The sequence below is a fragment of the Rhinatrema bivittatum genome, chromosome 6 (genome assembly GCF_901001135.1).
Source record: "Rhinatrema bivittatum chromosome 6, aRhiBiv1.1, whole genome shotgun sequence".
Lineage (NCBI taxonomy): Eukaryota > Metazoa > Chordata > Amphibia > Gymnophiona > Rhinatrematidae > Rhinatrema > Rhinatrema bivittatum.
Genome location: NC_042620.1, coordinates 331338872 through 331362275, shown reverse-complemented (window position 1 = coordinate 331362275; position 23404 = coordinate 331338872). Strand labels below are relative to the sequence as shown.

General features: G+C 48.9%; 1 protein-coding gene across 3 annotated transcripts in view; it reads left to right on the top strand.

Moving 5' to 3' along the window:
• ARHGEF9 (Cdc42 guanine nucleotide exchange factor 9) overlaps positions 1 to 23404 on the top strand; it is a 372437-nt gene that overhangs the window by 316648 nt on the left and 32385 nt on the right. For all 3 annotated transcript variants that reach the window (XM_029607691.1, XM_029607693.1, XM_029607692.1), the window contains one exon: positions 2246 to 2377. In XM_029607691.1, coding sequence (XP_029463551.1) covers positions 2246 to 2377 — 132 coding nt within the window. The remainder of the gene's footprint in view (positions 1 to 2245; positions 2378 to 23404) is intronic.

The window sequence follows — 23404 nt, the reverse complement described above, 5'->3', positions numbered from 1 at the left end:
GTTCCATAAATGCTTTGACTTTGTCCTGTAGAAGGGTCACCGTTATCTTCCAAGAAGGAAGTCCCTTTTCTCCAGTTCAAGTGCTCTCTTCCGAAATAAAGGAATCGACCCCCATCCCAGGCTTAGGGGGGCAGTCCACAAGAGCGGAGGTGCTCCGCCTCCGGGGAGGGGAACAAAGGCTGGTGGGGAGGGCTGGCGAGTTCACTTTCACCAGGAACAGTCCTCCCACCACAGCCTCCTCTTTTGGCGGTTTTCCCACCCAGCCCGCCCATCTCAGGACAGAATTTGTGGTCTCGAGGCGGCGTGGCAGGGTGCTGAACAGTCGCAGCTTGGGGGGGGGGGGGGGGCGGGGTCAAGCACGCCCTAAGGGTGCACAGCAAGGGCTAATTTAAAGTTGTTCAGAGAATGCCAGGCGGCTACACCTGCTGCTACATTGCACACGGCAGGTGCGATGTGAAAGCCGCTCAGACAGTGAATGCCGAGCAGGTATCTCCTGCCACTCTGTTGCTTGGTTGGGTGAAAGTGTAGATGAGCTGCTCGTCAAGTCTTCGGCTTTGACAGCCGGGATCAGCCCAATTACTTCAGCTGCATCCTGAACAAGTGAGCCCTGCTCTTGTTACGGACCAGGACTGTCGGAGGGGCGAGGCTTTGATGGCCCTGTGTCCCCAGCAGCAGATTATTGCACTAGCATGACACAGAGCCCTTATGAAATGTAACTTAGGCGAGGGTGTGGTCACCCTTCAGAGATTGCATAATGGGCCAGGGTTTAGTAGAGATGAGCTTAGTTTTTCGGGTCAGACTTCGGTTCGGGCGCTTCGTTGAAAAATTTTGTTTTCCTGCGGATTGTTTTTCGGCAGCACGGATCGGGAAAAACAAGTTGGAAAACAAATCGAAAAAAAAAACGAATTGAAAAAAAAACACCCCAACCCTTCAATTTTCCTTTATTAAACCCCCACCCATCCCAATCCCTCCCCAAGACTTACTAAAAGCCCTGCTGGTCCAGCGGGGTCCCGCGAGTGCTGTCTCCCTCTCGGGCTGTTGGGTCTACCACGAATCAAAATGGCGCTAGTGCCCTTTGCCCTTACGATGTGACAGGGGCTACCGGTGCCATTGGTTGGCCCCTGTCACATGGTAGGAGCAATGGACGGCCCGCGCCATTTTGATTCGTAATAGGCCTGATGACCCGAGAGGGAGACAGCACTCGTGGGACCCCTGCTGGACCACCAGGGCTTTTAGTAAGTCTTGGGGAGGGATCGGGATGGTGAGGGGGGGGTTCTAATAAAGTAAAATTGAAGGGTTGGGGTGTGTTTGGTTTTTTTTAAAATAAATTGTGCCCCTCCCCCGCACTAACCCGAAAAACAAATTTTCCCCGAAGTTCGGGGGAAATCCGTTTCGGGGTTCGGGTCCCCCGAACCAGGACGAATTAGGCAATTTTGTTGAAATTGCCTAATTTGTGATAAAAGAATGCACATCTCTAGGGTTTAGCTCATGGTTGAATTTAGTAGGGTAATTTGACCTATACTGCGGCCATAATCATCCAATAAAGATCTTGTGTGGACAATGTGCCAGAGAGCTTCGTTCAGGGTAAAATGAACTGGCATTTGCGGGGAGCTGGGGAGGGTAGGATTGGAGATATCCTACGGAATTTGAAAGGAGGAGGTTGTTGAACTCGGTTTGCCTCTGGCCACGACCAATATAACTTAAGATAGGTATTTGGAAAAGAGAGCAGTCTAGTCTTGCCTAATTTACTGTTTTTTGGCTTGTTCCTCTGAGCAGAGCCAGATTTAAGCATAGACAACATCGGCATATGCCTCAGGTTTATACCGTGATACATTTTACAGCAAGAAACTCTGGGTGACGTATACAAATTTGAGCCTGTTAATGCCTACCCTACTGTACCCTGTCAGGTACCGGTGCATATCAGGACAGGGAGGCATGCGGGTCCCAGAAGAAACTGGGGTGAACGCAAGTTTGCACCGACTTTACATGCGAGTATTTCAATCCCAAACTACATGCATAGTTGCCTCTTGTGACCTAACTCCGCCCTGGGAACGCCTATAAACATGCACAGGTAAAAGTCTCTAAGGTGCTGATCCTCGTGCGTACTTTTACCCGTGGCCAGTAATCAGACAGTAATCCCCAGAAACCTGCCCCATTTAATAAGCACCTTCTCCGCTAGTGAGATTGTCCAGATGCACAGAATTGCTGAACTTTGCATTTGCCCTTTGCTTACCATGTTTTTCAGGGAGACGACATCTTGGACAGGAGCTCGGAGTTGATCTACACTGGGGAGATGTCCTGGATTTACCAGCCTTACGGACGAAACCAGCAACGCGTTTTCTTCCTCTTTGATCACCAGTTAGTTCTCTGCAAAAAGGTAAACGAACCCCCCCGAAAGGATTAAATGTGCTTAGCGCCATTACAGCTGTTCTTCTTCTGAGGTTACTGCTCCTCAAACGTCCTTCTCTTTAAAACGTTTGGGTTTGCAAGCGAATGTGTGTACTAATGAGGCTCCCTTTTAATTAAGGACAAATGCCGCACTCCCTTACCGTCTTCAGTGCACAGGGACAATCCTAGCAATGTTAGTGGAATGAGCTGACCGTGCACAGAAAATATCGGCAGATGGACACCCAAACCCAATGCGTTTTAGGAATTTAATCGTCCTTGAAAGAATGGAGGAGATGCAGCAACTGAATACCAGAGCTGGGTGAAGAACGAGTTGGGCAAAATCTAGCATGGATATTAAACTTCGCCACCCAGAGAGAGGTAGAGATGGGGCTGGACACTCCAAGGGGCTTCTGGGATTTTTCTGTAGCATAACCAGATCACTTCAGCCCATCTGCTCGGAGTTGGGCGGGTTGTCCTGGCGCCAAGTCAGAACTGCAGTCGTGCCTTTTAGAATAAAATCGTCCAGTACAGGCAGCGGTCACCCTGGGCCAGAGCAAAGCCGCACTTAAGCTTAGCTGATCGGTCCCCCCGGGGCACAACAGGCCCATAGGTGGCGAGATGGACACTGGACTTGCAGAGTGCTCACTCAGCTTGAGCCCAGGCCAGCACATTATTCAACTAAGGATCCCCCGGCGGCTGTACCGTCGGATGATTGGCAGCATCCAAATCCCAAGGAGGGGGGGGGGGCGTTTGTCACTTTTTTTTGAAGACGAAGATGTCGCCCCCCTTCTTCTGGAGCTTTGCCCGTCCAGCAGTTTTCAGCTGTAACAGGTTTCCTTCCAACAGGCTGGAGACTTCAAAAGCTCAGACCCGGCTTGCCCCATTTCCTAATTCCCGAAAAGATCCCATTTCACCACTTGGGTTGAAGCTCTTGGAGTTTTCTGTTCCTGTCTTAAAGAAAAACATGGGAAAATGCTGGGTGCAACAACACCACATGGAAGATGGGCATTTTATTGCCCCCCATGATCACAGCCCATCTTAACCTGCCCTGAGGGCCCGACTCTAGTGCCCGATCAGGAGGGAGGGGTTTCCCTCAGGAGGTGAAGGGGGGGGGGGAGGGGTGCCTGACCTGGCCAGCCCTGGTCCGTATTCTTCCTGAGACACAGGGGTCTTTGCTTACTGCGGAGATCTGGGCTCAGTGCTTCTTTCAGGACGGAACCGTCCCGTCCCTTCTGTTGGTTCCCCCTCCTTTTTCTCCATCCCTTTTAATTTGCAGCTTTCAAGCTAAGAAACATCATCATTTGCTCTTCCAATTTAGGGATTTTTTTTATTTTCTGATGCTTACCAGAGCCCGCGTTTTGACCCTGAGCCTTTCAAAGGAAAAAACCCCTGGAAAATCCAAAGCTACGGTCGTCGTACAGCGGTTGGTGGTGCGAGGGTGCTGTGCTCCGACATCGATGAGCAGAAAGCACAAATTGTGCGCGCGTCTTGTTTTCTGCGCATGAAATAGGGTCGGCGCTTGATTGTGTGCAGGCCGTGATTTCTGTGCATAAAAGGTGTACACACAAAACCCGAGTTAGGAGCGTATGGGGGTGCTTGCAAAAGCTGTGCCCACTGCAAAAGTTGTGCCCCTACCGCAAATTAGGGGCAGAACGTGGATTAAGAGAACAGGTTATATACGCCTAACTCATGTTTCGTGCGCACAACTTTGAAGCAGGCACCTTTTATGCACAGAAATCATGGTTTATGCTCTTAAATCATGCTCTCTGCACATTAACTATGCTTTGTGTGCATAGACCATGCTTTATGTGCAGAAAACACTGTGCGCATAGAATATTTATTTATAAAATTTATGAATCTCTTCATAGGCCTTACCATAAGATCTGTCTAAGCGATGTACGACAAAATACGTACGTACAATAAAATTCTATTAAAGCAATACAAATACATTTATACTAAAATTGTAATACCATCCTGTTGAGAGGATGTTGCACTAATGTCTACCAATTAGAAAAATGTTATGGAAAAAAAAAATCTCAGTTATTGGTGTAGAGATTAGAGGCTTTACCCCTGTATAGAACCTGCTATCAGTGAAACATCTTTCAGAGAGCTGATCCTGTTCCACCCGTGGTTCTCGCCGTAAGATATATCTTATCGTGGCCTAGATCCATCAAAATGCCATAAATAGCGCAGAAATAGCACCCGCAATCCAAAAATAATGGGCGAGGTTAGTCTACTTTCCTGTGTACCATATCGCACATGCAGTTTTCGCGTTGCGTCAGCGCCGTCACTTTACGTGGCGCACGTCGATTAACGCGCGGCGCGTTATTTTTCTGGTATTCTGTGCACGCTAGGCATGTCTTTGGGGGGCCCCATTTTCAGATTAGCGTTTTTTTTGGTGTGCTTTTTTTTTTTAAACTCCTGATGCATTAGCGTGCCGCCAGCGTAGTGCATCGGGAGTTAAATTACGATTTAGCCCGTGATTTTCAACACACGCAGGTGTTGACGTCGGCCCCCAGCGGGAAGGTGGAAGCCTCTGCCGCCAGGTTTCCCTGCGGCTTTCAACAACGCCTGCGCTTTCAGGGCAAGAAGGGGGGTTAATCCCCGCAGAGCGAGAAACGCACTTTCCCTTTTACCAAAGAATCCCAGAATTCGCACTGATTAACTTGGGAGTTTCGTTTTTTTAATTTCCATAAGTGGTTTAAGCAAACGAGCGTCCAGAGGGGGGGGAACAGACAAACGGCGCTGACAGCTCGCAGCGACTTCCTTTTAAACGTCCCTGGTAAAGCTGGACACCCTAGAGCAGCAGGATTGCAGCGCTCAGGGGGGGGAGTGGGTTTAAATTGAATTATTTGTGCTACCGAGATGGCATTTCACATTTCTGCTTCAGCCGGAGAGATGGATTCCAGACGTCCCAGTCCTGGGAGGAAGGGTCACTTGGGTTGTCGCTTGTTGTTATTCTGTGCGCCAGCCGGGCCCGCCTCGCGGCAGTCTCCCCATCCTTTTCTCCGTGACATTAAAGGAGATGTGAATAAAACCAGCTTGCGATCGCGCCAGCTGAATAGCAAAGGATGGAGAGATAAGAGAGGGGAAATTGTCTTTTCCTAGCATCTGATGCTGGGCCTCTTGCTTGTTCTGCAGTGGGGGAAGTTGCGTGTGTTGCATGTATGTGTGCATATATGTGCGCGTGTGTGCAGGGCCAGCTTTTGGGGTGTGCAACCTCTCGGCGGCAGCACCGGGTGCCGTGACCCGAGGGGGTGCCGCCCTTACCGGCGCTCCTGCCTCCAGCCAGCTCCCCTGCGGCTGCAGCCTTCGTTGGCGTCACGTTTAAGGTCACGGTCGGCAGCCAATCCTGCGAGGCAGGAGCAGCAGCAGCACAGGCGCAGAGCACGGCCACCTGCCGGAGGACCTGGGAGGCTCAAGTAGGAGACAGAGCCACTCATGGCTGCCGCCCCCCCCCCCCCCTCACCGCCACCGCCCTGTACAGTTGCCGCTGGTAAAGTCGATCCTGCACCACTGCCGAAGCTGCCCGGGGTTGAAAACCCCCCCCTGAAGAAAGCAGGCAGCCCAAAGAGAGGAGCAGGACCGGGTGGGGAAGCCGCCACCGAAAGACACGGGCGGCTGGTAGGACCCCAGCAGGCAGAGCTTGGGACAAGGGAAGTTGCTTGTCGCTGAGCACAGGTTGATGGTGGGGGGGGGGGAGGATCCTGCTGCTGCGTGCACGGGGGGAGGAGAAAACTGCTACCGCAGCTGCTGAGCGCACAGAGGTGGGACAGGACTGGTTCTAGGAGATGGCACCCCTTACCCTTCCAGACATTCCTTTCCCTCTCTCCCTCCCCCCGTTCTCTCCCTCTTCTCCTCCTTGCAAGATTTCTCCCCCTTCTCCCTTCCCGCATTCATTCTCTCGCTCCTTCTATCCCTAAGCTAGCTCTCCAGCTGTCACCCTTTAAGCTCTCCTATACTCATCTCTTTACCTCTCTTATTGCCGTCTCTCCACATCTTTTATTGTTTTGTACCCTCCCTCACCGCTCCCCATCCTGTCCCTCTCTTTCTTACCCCCAGTGTCCTTCCCAGTCCTCACAATCTTCTTATTTTTGTCTCTCACCTACCAAACTTTCTATATCCTAATAATCTCACCCTACCCTAACCCATTTCCTCTGCTCTCACTCCTTCCCCAGTCTCCTGTTTCCTCCCTCCTCTGTCACCCACACCCTAGCTCCCCATTTCCACCCTGTGTACTCTCCCCATCCCCAGGTCAGCCACAGAGGTGGAGAAAACTGCTGCTACTGAGCACAAGGGAGAGGGAGTGAGCTGCTTAGCACTGTGAGAGGGGGGGATGAATTGGGGAGCATGTAACAAATAGAGGGAGGTGATGGGGGAGCACCAATTTCAGTATTCACACAGGATGCAGTTAGCCTACAGCCAATCCTCTGTGAATACATGCAACGGCCTCCCACAGTGGAGGTGGTGGAATCAAAAACGGTATCTGAATTCAAGAAAGCATAGGATAAACAGGGGATCTCTGAGGGAATGATGGGAACTATAAGGGCTAGATAAATTGGATGGAGGAGCAGCCTGAATGATGGTCTTTTTCTGCCGCTACGTTTCTAATGTGAGAGAAGCTTGTGCTGCTCCATGATGTATCTGTTCTGTGTTGAGGCTAACTGAGTGTGTGTGTGTGTGTGTGTGTGTGTGTGTGTGTGTGTGTGTACCTTGCCCTGATGCTGTCTCTGCTGTACTTTTCAAAAACTGGAAAGTGGTTCCAAATGAAGAAACTAGGAAGAGCATTATCACTGGCAAGTTAGATATAAAATATTAAATAGGCAAGCTAAAAGAGAATTTGAAAAGAAGCTTTCCAGAAAGGCAAAAACTCAAAAACGTTTAAGTTTATTTGCAGCTAGAAGCCTGTGAGGGAATCATTTAGACCATTGAGTGACTGAGGGGCAAAAAGGGCTCTCAGGGAAGACAAGGCCAAAGCAGAAAAATAAATTATTTGCTTCAGTCTTTACTGAGAAGGGTGTTGGGGACATACCTATGCCAGAAAAATTCTTTGAGTGATGATTCAGAGGAACTGAATCAAATTATAGTGAAACAGGAAGATGTAATAGAGCAAATTGGCAAACTAAAGAGTAACAAATCACTGGCACTGGATGGTATATACCCCTGTAATGGCCAGGGACTGGTTAAGGTCACTAGTTGTTACTGTTCTCTTTCTTAATTCTCACAGGCAAACATAAAATGTCTACACACTACACTTGGGTAATTTTCACATTTATTGTCTCACTAAATTGAGTATAAATAATAATCCAGGACTAATAAAAATTGCAATTCACATAAGAATAAGGTATACTATAAACAAGGAAAAATAATACAAATGTAATAGAAGATAAGATACAAGAAAGTGTATGCATAAAATAAGTAAATCAAAACCAGGGAATATATATGAGCAGATTTAGTTCAGAACTCTTAAGACTTCAGTGCTGGAGCATTAGCATGTCTTGAAAATCTTGTGTTACCGCCAGTACTACTGAAGTTTTGGTTTCATAAGGTGATTTATATAGAATATCTGTATTTTGTCTGACTTTCCCGCCAATACTCAGCCATCAATCATGATGTGCACTTTTTTCTTCCCCATGTATTTCAGTCTTAGGTCAGAGGGGCTCTGCCAGGTGTTGGCTCAAAAATGTCTGCAGAATGTGACCTATAGGTAGCTCAGAAATGCAAATTTCCTGAGGGCCTCAGAGACTCATCACTAGTACACTAAATTTGGTGGCTTAGCTTTCCAGAGAAGACAGAGAGCTTAACAGAAAATAGAAGCAAAAAAGTTTAACAAATCCTAAATATATATATTCCCAATTTATATAGCTCAGTCAGTGTTCAATTCTTTGGGGGCCTAACTAGCCCTGCCCATACAGTGAAGTTCTTCACATTTTCGGTCCCTGTCTAATATAATCCCAGAGTGTTGAAAGAACTCTAAAATGAAATTGTAGACTTATTCAAATCAACTATGGTACCTGAGGATTGGAGGGTGGCCAATCTAATGCCCAAAAAAGGCTCCAGGGATGATCCAGGAAACTACAGAATGGTGATGAGCCTGACGTCTTGTGCTGGGCAAAATGGTAGAAACTATTCTGAAGAACAAGCTTGCTGGCTATCTGGATAGACACAGACTTATGGGATTAACAAACATGTTGATAAGGGTGAGTCGGTTGATATAGTGTAGCTGGATTTTCAGAAGGTGTTTGACAAAGTCCCTCATGAGAGATTCATCAAGAAATTAGTCATGAGACAGGAGACAATGTTCTATTGTAGATTGGTAACTCGCTAAAGGATAGAAAACAGAGAGTAGGGGATGGACATTTCTTTCCATGGAAAAAGGTAAATGGTGAAATGCACCAGGGATCTGTAGTTTGACTGGTGCTTTTTAATATAGTTATAAATGATCTGGAAAAGTCAGTGAAGAGTGAAGTGATCAAATTCACAAATAATACAAAAGTATTCAAAGTTATTAGATCACAAGCCAATTGTGAGAAACGACTGGATGGATCATTTGGTCCTTTCTGCTATCATTACTGTGTTACTCTCTATTAGGGATGTGAATCGTTTTTCAACGATTAAAATTATCGTCCGATAATGTTTATATCGTCTTAAATCGTTATAGAACACGATACAATAGAAATTCTAACGATTTATCGTTAAAAATCGTTAAATCGTGTTAGTGCGCACTAACTCGAGTTAGTGCGCACTAACTCCCCGTTAGTGCGCACTAACTCGATTTAGTGCGCACTAACTGAAAATGATACAAATAAACACTTTCCAGGTCACTGAAGGTCAGTTAGGAATGAATATGTGTTCCTATTGGCTGGCTGCCCTCTTATCTATTGATGTTACCAAGGTTACCACTGAGGTGATGGTTGGGGGGATGGGAAATGGAACTGGAAACTAACGAACACCAACAGAAAATGAAAACAAAGTGTTCACACTTCCCAGGTCAGTAAAGGTCACTTAGGAATGAATATGTATGTATGTATTCCTATTGGCTGGCTGTGCTCTTATCTATTGATGTTACCAATATGGTTGGGGGGATGTGAAATGGAAACAGTTGGAAGCTTGACAAAAAAAGTAATGTAATGATCAGCACTCACGTGACTAGAACTTGTTTGTTTATTATTTTTGTTAGCAGGCACCTGAAATGCTAGTGCATGTTGAATTTGCCAATCACTGTGCATTTTAGAAAGGTGGTCCTGGCTGGAACTGTACACAGTTCAAATATATGTAATTGATTGTTGGTAAGTGTATTTTTTAAGTAGCCACACTGGCACCAGTATGTTTACTTTTCCTCCTACTTAACTCACTAGCTCAGCTTTGTAAGAAGGGCTTCTCTGCTTGTGTGTTGTTTTTGTTTGGTGTGAGGAGAGCAGAAACATCAGATCTTTATTCAATCTACTACAGTCATTTCTTACAGTGCCCTATCCCTATTAATACCAGGAGTGTTGTGATCTTCCTGCACACAGTGCCCTAACCCTGATACCAGTCTGAGACAGCTCCCTCCCTGCATTACTAGTGAGAGGCTGGCTTCACAGACAGGGGGGAGCTGCCTGACCCTCACTCCTGACTTCCCCCATGTCCCAGCTAGTGAATGGTGTGTGGGTGAGGGGGGGGGGGGGGAGGATGGTGAAGTCTGAGACAGCTCCCTCCCTGCATTACTAGTGAGAGGCTGGCTTCACAGACAGGGGGGAGCTGCCTGACCCTCACTCCTGACTTCCCCCATGTCCCGGCTAGTGAATGGTGTGTGGGTGAGGGGGGGGGGAGGATGGTGAAGTCTGAGACAGCTCCCTCCCTGCATTACTAGTGAGAGGCTGGCTTCACAGACAGGGGGGAGCTGCCTGACCCTCACTCCTGACTTCCCCCATGTCCCAGCTAGTGAATGGTGTGTGGGTGAGGGGGGGGGGGAGGATGGTGAAGTCTGAGACAGCTCCCTCCCTGCATTACTAGTGAGAGGCTGGCTTCACAGACAGGGGGGAGCTGCCTGACCCTCACTCCTGACTTCCCTCATGTCCCAGCTAGTGAATGGTGTGTGGGTGAGGGGGGGGGGGAGGATGGTGAAGTCTGAGACAGCTCCCTCCCTGCATTACTAGTGAGAGGCTGGCTTCACAGACAGGGGGGAGCTGCCTGACCCTCACTCCTGACTTCCCCCATGTCCCAGCTAGTGAATGGTGTGTGGGTGAGGGGGGGGGGGGAGGATGGTGAAGTCTGAGACAGCTCCCTCCCTGCATTACTAGTGAGAGGCTGGCTTCACAGACAGGGGGGAGCTGCCTGACCCTCACTCCTGACTTCCCCCATGCCCCAGCTAGTGAATGGTGTGTGGGTGAGGGGGGGGGGGGGGGAGGATGGTGAAGTCTGAGACAGCTCCCTCCCTGCATTACTAGTGAGAGGCTGGCTTCACAGACAGGGGGGAGCTGCCTGACCCTCACTCCTGACTTCCCCCATGTCCCAGCTAGTGAATGGTGTGTGGGTGAGGGGGGGGGGGGGGAGGATGGTGAAGTCTGAGACAGCTCCCTCCCTGCATTACTAGTGAGAGGCTGGCTTCACAGACAGGGGGGAGCTGCCTGACCCTCACTCCTGACTTCCCCCATGTCCCAGCTAGTGAATGGTGTGTGGGTGAGGGGGGGGGGGGGGAGGATGGTGAAGTCTGAGACAGCTCCCTCCCTGCATTACTAGTGAGAGGCTGGCTTCACAGACAGGGGGGAGCTGCCTGACCCTCACTCCTGACTTCCCCCATGTCCCAGCTAGTGAATGGTGTGTGGGTGAGGGGGGGGGAGGATGGTGAAGTCTGAGACAGCTCCCTCCCTGCATTACTAGTGAGAGGCTGGCTTCGCAGACAGGGGGGAGCTGCCTGACCCTCACTCCTGACTTCCCCCATGTCCCAGCTAGTGAATGGTGTGTGGGTGAGGGGGGGGGGAGGATGGTGAAGTCTGAGACAGCTCCCTCCCTGCATTACTAGTGAGAGGCTGGCTTCACAGACAGGGGGGAGCTGCCTGACCCTCACTCCTGACTTCCCCCATGTCCCAGCTAGTGAATGGTGTGTGGGTGAGGGGGGGGGGAGGATGGTGAAGTCTGAGACAGCTCCCTCCCTGCATTACTAGTGAGAGGCTGGCTTCACAGACAGGGGGGAGCTGCCTGTCCCTCACTCCTGACTTCCCCCATGTCCCAGCTAGTGAATGGTGTGTGGGTGAGGGGGGGGGGGGGAGGATGGTGAAGTCTGAGACAGCTCCCTCCCTGCATTACTAGTGAGAGGCTGGCTTCACAGACAGGGGGAGCTGCCTGACCCTCACTCCTGACTTCCCCCATGTCCCAGCTAGTGAATGGTGTGTGGGTGAGGGGGGGGGGGGGAGGATGGTGAAGTCTGAGACAGCTCCCTCCCTGCATTACTAGTGAGAGGCTGGCTTCACAGACAGGGGGGAGCTGCCTGACCCTCACTCCTGACTTCCCCCATGTCCCAGCTAGTGAATGGTGTGTGGGTGAGGGGGGGGGGGGAGGATGGTGAAGTCTGAGACAGCTCCCTCCCTGCATTACTAGTGAGAGGCTGGCTTCACAGACAGGGGGGAGCTGCCTGACCCTCACTCCTCCGGGGTATTGTGATCTTCCTGCACACAGTGCCCTATCCCTGATACCAGGGGTGTTGTGATCTTCCTGCATGCAGTGCCCTATCCCTATTAATACCAGGAGTGTTGTGATCTTCCTGCATGCAGTGCCCTATCCCTATTAATACCAGGAGTGTTGTGATCTTCCTGCATGCAGTGCCCTATCCCTGATATCGGGATGTGTGCAAGAAGATCACAACACCCCCGGTATCAGGAATAGGGCACTGTGTGCAGGAAGATCACAACACCCCCAGTATCAGGAATAGGGCACTGTGTGCAGGAAGATCACAACACCCCTGGTATTAGGGATAGGGCACTGTGTGCAGGAAGATCACAACACTCCTGGTATTAATAGGGATAGGGCACTGTGTGCAGGAAGATCACAATACCCCTGGTATCAGGGTTAGGGCACAAGTTCTAGTCACATTGACTGATCACATTACTTGTTTTGTCAAGCTACCAACTGTTTCCATTTCCCATCCCCCATATACTGTCAGTAGGAAACTTGGTAACATGAATAAATAAGAGGGCAGCCAATAGGAATACATATTCATTCCTAAACTGACCTTAACTGACCTGAAAAGTGTCAAATTGTATCATTTTCAGTTAGTGCGCACTAACTCCCAGTTAGTGCGCACTAACTCCCGTTAGTGCGCACTAATCGGAAAAAACGATTTTTAACGATTTTTTAACTAAAAAATCGTGCCTAAGACGATTTTCTTGCCCTGCCACACAATTTCTATCGTTAAGACGATATGGAAAACGATTCACATCCCTACTCTCTATCAGTTTTTCCTCCCCTGAGGAAAAGGAACAGAGTTAGTGGTTGCATGGATCCACTTACGGCCCTTCGAGGAAGTAGAGAACAGAAGCGTATTGGAGCTGCTCAACCTGAGACAAGGGCAGCCACGTGGCTTTGATTTGGTATTTGTGCGTGTGTGAGAAAGAAAGAAAGAGAGAGTCCTGGTCCCGCCCCTTTGCCCAGGTCACCCCTAGCCCTGACCCCGCCCACCTTGGCCCTGCCCATCCCCACAATTCCACGTCCTGTGTGCAATGCTTTGAAATCCTCTGCCAGCGCACGGCAGTGGTCATAACAGCAAATGGAATGTTAGGTGTTCTTAGGAAAGGAGTGGAGGGTACCATGATGCCTCCGTGTCGCTCCACGGCGCAACTGCTCCTGGAGTATTGCATGCAATTACGTTTGCCCCGTCTTTAGCATATAGCAGAATTGGAAAAGCTACGCAGAAGGGCGACCAAAATGATGAAGGGGATGGAACGGCTTTCCTATGGGGAAAGGCTTGAATACATTAGGGCTTTTCAGACTGGAGGAGACCTGACAGGAGGTCTGTAAAATCTTGACTGGGATGGAACGGGTAAACAGGGAACTGTTATTTACCCTTTCAAATAATACTCGGATTAGGGCGTACACCATGATTCTAATAGGTAGCACATTAAAAATAAATAAATAAATAAATAAGAGCATCTAATTAAACTCTAGAATTTGTTGCTGGAGGATGTGGTGAAAGTGCAGAGGGGTTTAGAAAGGATTTAGACAAGTTCCTGAACGAAAGGTCCATAAATAAATTATTATAGGCTTTGTAGACTTAGAAAAGCCACTGCTTATCCCGGTTATGAGCAGGAAGGGTTAGATCTATTCTTGTGACTTGGATTGGCAGCTGTCAGAGACAGGATGCTGGGCTGGAGAGAATCTTTGCACCGCATTCATAGTTTTTTCTTTTTTTTACGTTCTCTGGTGGCAAGAAGGTGAATTTTAAAAGCTTAGGCGCATGCAAAAATCGGGAGATGGACGAACATCTAGCTCATGCGCGGGCCCTCCCGATTTTATAAGCCGCCCACATAGGCGCGCAAATACCGAGGTGCGAATATCTCGCATCGGGGAGGGGGGGAGGGGGAGGGATGTGGGCGGGGCACGGGCATGGTAGGGCGGGGGCCAAGAGATATGCGCACCTGTACCTACGCACCTGGACACGCGCCCAGGTATCTTGCAGCGCAGAGTTATCTATTAAGTGCTTGAGGGATCTGGGTTAACTAAGGGGGAGTGTGGGCTAAAGAATGGGGGATGTCTGGGGGACCCAGCTGTAGACCGGGGGAACTGGTGGCCGAACTGATGAAACTGGGCACGCGCCTGTTATGAAATTCCCTCGCGTGGCTCAAAGCCAACGTTACGCAACTGCGCGCGTGCAGGTTGAATATTGGGTGCACCGCACGTGTACTTACGCATACGGTATAACATGTCAGTGCATCTGGCTGCACATCCGTTTCAAAGTTACCGTCCTGCAGGCCAACGCGATATCAAGCGCGCAAAAAAAAAAACCGTGCGTCCAAACTGAGAGCAGCTTTTTTTTTTTTCAACGCACGCGCATCCCCCCCCCCCCCTCTCCTGGGCGCCGGCTGGAATAGGCAAAAGCGCTGGCGCTCTAAAAAGGACGCGCTGGGGATAAATTGTGCGTCCTTAGCGCAACCATATCATCGGGCGCCCTGAAGATGTGGCTGTGCGCCAGTTAGGGAAAATGGACTCTCAATTAACAAGCGTCTTGTTTCCCTAACCCGCGCACACAGCCAGATTTCCTATCCTGTCCGCCATCGAGGTTTTTTTTTTTTTTCCAAGCTGCTTTCCTGTGGTTCTTCCTACTTAGTATCGTCCCGTATTGAAGCAGCATTTCGGGCTTTTATTGTGGTGGCTTGGATTGCGTGAAGACCTAACGCCAGCTCCGGGGCCGGCATTAAAGTTTTACAGGTTAAAACATGGGCGTCGGGCGCACGGTGAGCATTTGCATCCGGCGATAATAGCCGATAGGTCTCATCCGCATGGCACTTACGCGGGATGGGCGCTATTAGCCACGCGCTGGTTTTGGACAGGCTAGTCCCGTTATTGCCCGGGGAGTTATTCCGGCGCGGCAAGCTGCGCGCTAGGCCAAGCACACTGCGTTGCATCAGCGTATGTCTGCGCGGGAGGGAAGGTTGCATTGCCTGTGCTATACCTGTTCTCTGGGGCGGTAGTGTGTGTGAGTGTGAGTGTGTGTGAGTGTGTGTGTGTGTGTGTGTGTGTGTGCGCGCGCATTGCTACTGCCCGTGCTCTTACCTATTCCCGGGGTAGAGTTTGCATTATGGAAATGTGCATGATTTCTTGCTTGTGGAGGACTTCCTCGCCGCAGGAGATACGCCAAGTCTTCAGCGGCACCAAGCAAAAAATATTCATGCAAATGAATAAGAGAGGGGGGGGGAAATAAAAAGCCCACAGCTTCTTATCCTAATCAGGCAGAGCGGAGAAGGGTTCCTGCGCTGTCATTTCAAGAGCTTCAGGAGTTTACAATCTGTGGTTAATGATCTCAGTAAGCAGGTCACATTCTCACCCTTGTCTATTTAAATCCCTGGCAGGAAGAAGAGGCTTAAAGTAAGGTGTCTGAGAGAGATGAGGGTGGGTGGGAGACACAATCACCGCTGGGGGGGGTTTTATGCGGAAGGGAGGATGGCACCAGAAGAATGATGTAATCTCACCCCCCCCTTCTTCAACAGGAGAGAGGGGGAGGGGCGGGGGACGCTCCACCGTGGCCTGCTGTGTTTGAGTGCCATATGCCTGTAATCAGAGAGCCAGAAGCCTTTTGCAGTGTTCCTGCTCAGGAATCTTAATTTGCAAGTAATGAAGTTTTAGTTTCCTCTCATTGATTTTCCATGGTAAAGATCTCGCCTTAAAGGCGAAGCAGTTCCGCTTCTGGCTGCAGGTGATGCGGAAGGAGTTGGGAGGGTGCACAGGCCCATCCCCCCCCCCCCCCGGGGTTCACCATTCCACTCCCAAACGCCTCCCCCCAGGGGTGACCCGAACAGGCTGGTCCGGAAGCTGCTTTTGCCTCCTCCTATGCGTGTACTTGTGCTTCTGGTTCTCTTTGGGAAATGAGTTGGAGCAGGAAAATCAGAATCTGGCTCCATGCGTGCAAAGGGGCAAAAGCCTGGCCTGGATGGGCCTGTCGGGAGGAGCTGCCACGAGGGTGGCGGTGATCCTACGCGCGCTGTTCTGCTGCAGAGGGTCTGGGGACAGTTTTAGTGGCTCGTTCTTCTCTTGAGATGCTGTGTCCAGCACCGCTCTATATTTCTTTGCTTAAAGTGATTTATATCCCACAGCCTCCCAAGGTTGGGGGGGGGGGGGGTGGGTCGGGGGAACAAATAAAAAACATGCATAAAATCGAGAGCTGCGTATCAGCAAGGCCGAACGAGAAAAGACGCAGCATAATATAAGCCCGATCTTAGCGAATAAATCCTGCATGAAATAGTAAGCTGCCGCGAGTCTTAGGAGGCAATTTAAATACGAAGTAGAAGAGCTGTTCTGGTAGATGGAACGAGCTGCTGCACTACAAATATCTTCCAGGCCTTTTTAAAGGTCTGCGTATCTGGGAGAGACCGAAGAAAAGCAGGAAGGAGGAGGCTTCCTGGCTCTGGGGCCGGCCACAGGAAATGCCCTCTCGCCGGTTTCAGCAGGTGGGATGTGCCAGGTTGACGCTGCCTCCCAAAACACCCTTGCTGGAGGGGGCGCACAGATCCTCGGAACAGCACGGATCTGTGAAACTGGAAGAGAGCTCGCCGACAAACCCAAGTAGCCGTGAATTGCAGTGGTCAAGAGCTGGAGAAATCAGCATTTGCAATAGGGAGCAGAAGTCTTTCAAAGACAAGTTAGTGCGTGTTGCTGTCAGCAAACCTTACTGCCTCCAGCTCGCCAGATACCTGGATACAATGGCTCCCAGAGCCCTGGACACAGTATCAACACCACCGGCTTATTTATTAGGCAGCCGCTCTAAGGAATTTTACATGCACCCATCCTTTATAGGAAACTGGGGGGGGGTTTACGATAGAATAGATGCCGGGGAAAGTTGATCCGCAGTGAACGGTCCATGTATCGTTACACAGAAATCAAAGGCAAGGTTGTGTCAGTCAGTGGAGCAGTTTGATTGGTTGACTACCCGCCCGCCCCTGCGGTGCTCTGCAGTAACACAACCATGATCATTTGGTGACCTCTGCTTGTTTGGCCCTCAAAACATGAGCCTCCAGTTGGGTTTCCTTACAATGCGAGCCTCCAGCTGGGCTTTCTTTTTCGCTGCTACAGAACAGGCTGCAGTGAAAGAGAAGGGTGAACACGGCGCATCTTCTGGGTAACACGTGTGGCACCTGCCACGTTGCAGTGTGTTTATGCTTCTCCGTTCAGGGTGTGTGTCTTTGGCTCAGTACATAACGGCAATGTGTGTGTTATCCCAGCAAAGAATGTGTCAATGCAGAGCCGTAGGTAGCCTACGGCCGACGTGGCCTCGGCCATAGGTGCCTTCCAGCAGAGGCGCCATTGCACGAGAAGCATCGGTCTCTTTCCTGCCCCTGCACAGCGGCCTGTGGGGCTGCAAACAAACCTTCGGTGTCCCCCTCCCTTTTCCCACCCCCAGCAGTAAAAATCGACGTGGCCCATACGCCCACAGAACGCACATGGTCTCCGGCTCCTCCTCCCTCTCCCTGCCCCAGACTGGCCTGCGGGAGTCATGGAGCGCATTGGCTGCTTTCTCTCCCAGCCTTGGCAGAAGATGCGCGCGGCCCATGGGCCTGTGGAAAGCATCAGCTTCCTCGCCCAGCTCCGTCAGTGAAAAACAGCTCAGCCCGCAGGGCCTCATCGGCCTCCCTCCTCCCCCCGCCCCAGCAGTGAGGAACAGTAAGGCCTGTAAGACCTCCCTTCCTCGCCTCCACCCCCCCAAGAGAGGAGCAGCACAGCCCATGGGGCACAAGAAGCACTGACCTCCCTTTTCATGCTCCAACCCCCTCCCTACAGGGAGGTAGGAGCAGTAAACCTGGAGGTTAGAAGAAAGGGGGTCATAAGAAAATGCCATACTGGGTCAGACCAAGGGTCGATCAAGCCCAGCATCCTGTTTCCAACAGAGGCCAAACCAGGCCATAAGAACCTGGCAAGAACCCAAAAACTAAGTCTATTCCATGTAACCATTGCTAATGGCAGTGGCTATTCTCTAAGTGAACTTAATAGCAGGTAATGGACTTCTCCTCCAAGAACTTATCCAATCCTTTTTTAAACACAGCTACACTAACTGCACTAACCACATCCTCTGGCAACAAATTCCAGAGTTTGATTGTGCGTTGAGTGAAAAAGAACTTTCTCCAATTAGTTTTAAATGTGCCACATGCTAACTTCATGGAGTGCCCCCCTAGTCTTTCTACTATCCGAAAGAGTAAATAACCGATTCACATCTACCCGTTCTAGACCTCTCATGATTTTAAACACCTCTATCATATCCCCCCTCAGCCGTCTCTTCTCCAAGCTGAAAAGTCCTAACCTCTTTAGTCTTTCCTCATAGGGGAGCTGTTCCATTCCCCTTATCATTTTGATTGCCCTTCTCTGTACCTTCTCCATCTCAACTATATCTTTTTTGAGATGCGGCGACCAGAACTGTACACAGTACTCAAGGTGCGGTCTCACCATGGAGTGATACAGAGGCATTATGACATTTTCCGTTTTGTTCATCATTCCCTTTCTAATAATTCCCAACATTCTGTTTGCTTTTTTGACTGCCGCAGCACACTGAGCCGACGATTTCAATGTGTTATCCACTATGACACCTAGATCTCTTTCTTGGGTTGTAGCACCTAATATGGAACCTAACATTGTGTAATTATAGCATGGGTTATTTTTCCCTATATGCATCACCTTGCACTTATCCACATTAAATTTCATCTGCCATTTGGATGCCCAGTTTTCCAGTCTCACAAGGTCTTCCTGCAATTTATCACAATCTGCTTGTGATTTAACTACTCTGAATAATTTTGTATCATCTGCAAATTTGATAACCTCACTCGTCATATTTCTTTCCAGATCATTTATAAATATATTGAAAAGTAAGGGTCCCAATACAGATCCCTGAGGCACTCCACTGCCCACTCCCTTCCACTGAGAAAATTGTCCATTTAATCCTACTCTCTGTTTCCTGTCAGTTTGCAATCCACGAAAGGACATCGCCTCCTATCCCATGACTTTTTACTTTTCCTAGAAGCTTCTCATGAGGAATTTTGTCAAATGCCTTCTGAAAATCCAAGTATACTACATCTACCGGTTCTGCTAGCAAGTTATTTCTGTGTTAGTGTAGCTGGGTTTAAAAAAGGTTTGGATTAAGTTCCTGGAGAAGAAGTCCATAAACTGCTATTAATCACGTTACCTTAGGGGAGTAGCCACTGCTATTTCTTGCATCAGTAGCATGGGATCTATTTAATGTTTGGGTACTTGCCAGGTTCTTATGGCCTGGATTGGCCACTGTTGGAGACAGGATGCTGGGCTTGATGGACCCTCGATCTGACCCAGTATGACAACTTCTTATGTTCTTATTATAGCAGCCTAGCTCGTTCTATTTTCCTAATAGGTGGTGTATTTGTGTTTTAGGGCCTGGTGTAATGTTGCCTTTTCATAGGTAGGTTATTACTGTTTGAGTGCTGGCAGTTAGTAGTGTTTTGGTACGGGAGAATTATTAGGTTGTAATTCAGTTTATCCATGGCTTTCTGAGGGCCAAGCTTACACCCAACACATGTTACCATAGGCCTAATACCCTACGGGTTCCAAATGCCTTTTTCATTTTTATTTTTTTTACAAGGCTTTCTGGTTGGCATCGCAGCATTGCAAGTTGTTGGAAAGTGCGATCTTTACCCCAGAATGTCCTTGTTCATGTAAAATCTGGTATTATGAATGCATAATCTTTAATTGTCTGTGGGAGAGGTGTGACTGGGAGGGGGGTGTGACCCCTGGCGGTGGGACTGGGGGGGGCCCATGACTGCAGGGTTCTGGGTGCATGCCCCCCCCCCCCAGCCCAGGACTGACGCTGCAGTCCTGGAGTAAATGAAGTTGGGAGGGGCTATAAAATAAGAGGGGAGAAGATTCCCCGGCAGTGGTGAATGAAGGCCGTACGGGCTCAGACTGAGCTGGAAGCCCAGAAGAGCAGGATGAAACTGCTGGATCAAAATAACACTCGAAGCCCCCTCCGTGTAAGAGAGTCTGCCAGCCCCTTGGTGCTGCATGTTGCGTTAAGGATGAGGACGCACTTTTTCACTTGGCCGTAGGTGCCAATGGCCTGGCTACGGCTCCTCGTCACTATTGCAGTTAGTAAGGGAAATGGGAGTGCTGTGATTTTTTTTTGGCTGACTGCATTGTCAAAGCAGTGTGCAGCATTGTGGATTTATAGTTGTTAATTCAGTGAAAAAGAATGGAAATCAGTGGTAACAAGGTATTTATACTCTGATCCTTCCACTTGGTTTTATTCTATTTTTCTTTCAGTCTCTTATTCTTTTATCCTCTAATATTTCCAGTGTGGTTAGTTTGGTTTTTTTTTGGCCCAGCAGTTTCCTCCTGCTCCTTTGGGCTTTCAAGGTTAATTGAAGTTGTCCTTCGTTGAACTACAGTACCATGAGCCTCCATTCGTAACCACTCGGGGATTTCCCCCGTATTTTATAAACCCCCGCCCCCCAATACAGCGAAAGTGTTCCGCCATGGGTTGTGGCTCCTGTGCAGACTGATTCTGGTCACCAGGGGGCACTGTTTTGTTGCTGAACCTCCAGGGGGTTATGACTGCTGCCCCTGAAGTGCCCCCAGGCCCAGTTGAGGCTCAGGGAGCAGAAGCCGAGCCTGGGAATCTAAATTGGGGTCAGAGCTACCAGGCCGGCCCATCCTCTCATTCATTTTCAGACTGTCCGGAGCTTATTTTTTTCTTGTTCTCTCAGGTTTATGTTCATTAAATTTGATATACTACTGATAAAGTTAATCTCAGGTGCTTTACAATCAAAAAATATATTCATAGCTCTCATTAACATAAAAACATTAGATGGATAACTTGTTAGTTGTTCGTCTGGAATGGCTAGTTTTGAATATTCCCCTTTCTTATCCGGCTGAAGGTTTGCTAGATAAGTCTTTATCCAGCTAAAAATTAGCTGAATAGGAAAGGGTCATGTTGGGGGCATTCCAGGGAGGGGCAGGGTTAGGTGAATAACTTAGCCGGCTAACTCCACTATTAGACGTGCCTGAAAGCAGGCCTAAAGGTATCTGGGAACATGTTCCTGGATAAGTTTAGACATAACCGGCTATATTCAAAATAATATAATAATCTAGCCCACTAAGTGCGAATCAAGGCGTAAAAAGAAGCTTGCGGGCCTACAGGTCCTAACAGGTCCCCCTTCCTCTCTGCTACTCAAAATCCCAGTGTTCGGCCCTTCTGGGCCTAGCCGGTAGCACCCCCCCCCCCCCAAAACCCCCGCCATCTTAACAGGAAAATAAAATCACTGCAGCCGGTCCAGGTTCCACATGCCCTCTCCCTCCTCCCAGAAAAATGTAAAAGTAATTCTAGGCTTTAGGGCCTCCAACCTACCCATCCTCCTGGTACTCAGATGTTCTCCATTCTTTACTCGGATCATGTTAGCGACTTAACTGCGCCCTGGGCCCAGCCCTTCTGAGGTGGCCAAGAGCCTACGTTGGAAGCGTAGGCTTCCACAATAGCACGTACGCTTCCAGCGAGGCTTAATTAGCAAGTATGATGGAGCGAAGAGAGGGAATGGTGATGCTGGATTAGGGTGGCATGCGAATCTCCAGTACTGCGGTTAAGAATCACCGTAAATGAGAAGAGGACCTTCCGTCGAGAAGTTTATTGGGCTGGGAGGGACGCTAAGTAGCTGTCACTAGCAGTTTAGCACATAAACCTCAGCTTGGGAAATAACAGCAGAACCACTGGCGCTGATAAGGAGGGAGAGAGTGGGGGTGAAGGAAAGCAAGGTAAACAGGAAGACTGAAATGTCTTCTAGTCTGTTATCTCGCTACAAAATAGTGGATGGTTTGTTCTCGACCCTGCTGTCTGCTGCCTGACCCGACCTCGGCCTGTACCGTTTTCTTCTTCCGCTGGCCACTCCTTCCGTGACGGAGTCTTCATCCACCAGAGGCCCGCGCCTAGGTTCAGCTGGCCCCAGCACCCAAGGGCTCAACCTGCGCGATATGTGGGCTGGTATTGGTGAAGTTCCTTTTGGACTTCTGCTCCAGCCAACTCCACCTGCCGACGGTGAGGACCTGCAGGTGGCGTCAACCTCGCCTCGGTCCAAGGGGCCATGCAAACAACATTTTTTTTTCCTTTTCTTTTTGAATTTTCATTCTTACCAGTTTCCATGTTTTCTTTCTTGGACCCATGATTGGGGAGTTGGGACATTAAGATTTGTTATTTCGTTAATTTTTTTTGTTTTGATTAATTTTGATGTCTTCGCCTATTCAGGACTTACTCTGGATGTATAAACGTTAGAGCAAACTAATAAAAAAAAAAAAAAATATATATATATATATATATAGGACACCTATTGAGTTTGAGAGGAAATAGGTGGAAATGTTTCTGTTAAAAATCTGTATGATATCTAAGAAAATTATTCTGATTGGCTGCTTGTCGAAAGACAGTTCAATGTCCCTAGAATACTTTCCAGCTAAAACATCAGGTAGCACCAGTTGTGAAAAATTTGTTGCATGGAGCAAGAAGTAATTTTGTTAGTTTATAAATTATACCTGAGTTTGGAAAGTTTAGCAGTTAATTTGATTCCTCGAATTTTCCTGCTAGAGAAGTTAATTCCGTTCCAAATGCTACTCCATGTCAGAGTTGTGTGATCTTGGAAACCTGTCATGCCGGATCTTGGCTGTCAAATATGAGTTCAGTTTTGGGATAGGACTGGTGAGGTTGCATAGTATCAAAGCCAATAGCACGAAATGGAAAAGCATTGAAAAGAATAGCGTGCAATGCTTCTACTTTTGTGTTACAAATGTTAATAAATAAATTTAAACTAAACACATTTCAGGAAAACGAGCCCTAATGAGGTCGATATTGAAAAGGGTTTATCCGGATAAACCCCGAGATTGAAGTTTCCCACCTCATCAGCTGGAAACGTTTCACCCAGTTACCTTTTTATTCAGGTAAAACTTAGCTGGAAAGTTGAGGGAGGATGGGGGACATTCTGGGAACCTGAACCCAATTTATCTAGGTAGCACCGATATTCAGCTCTCAGCAGTTACCTGAGTAACTTGCCGCTCACCGCAGCATTCAGGAGGCACTTCTTGGTCTTCAAGAACATTGACCAGAATGCGCTCATCTTAAAAATCAGTTGGGATTGAATTGGCTTATCAAGTTTGCCTGGGTTCAGGTCCTGTTTGAATGAAAGGTGTTTCTCCAATCCAATTCAGTAGGAACAGTCACCCTTACTTGTGTGTTTTTAGTGGCACAAAAGCCTAAGACGTCATCAGATTATCAGGTAAGCTAAAGGCAACGTGCTACTGAAGTGTATGTGCCTGGTTACAGCAAGCCCTCTGTCTC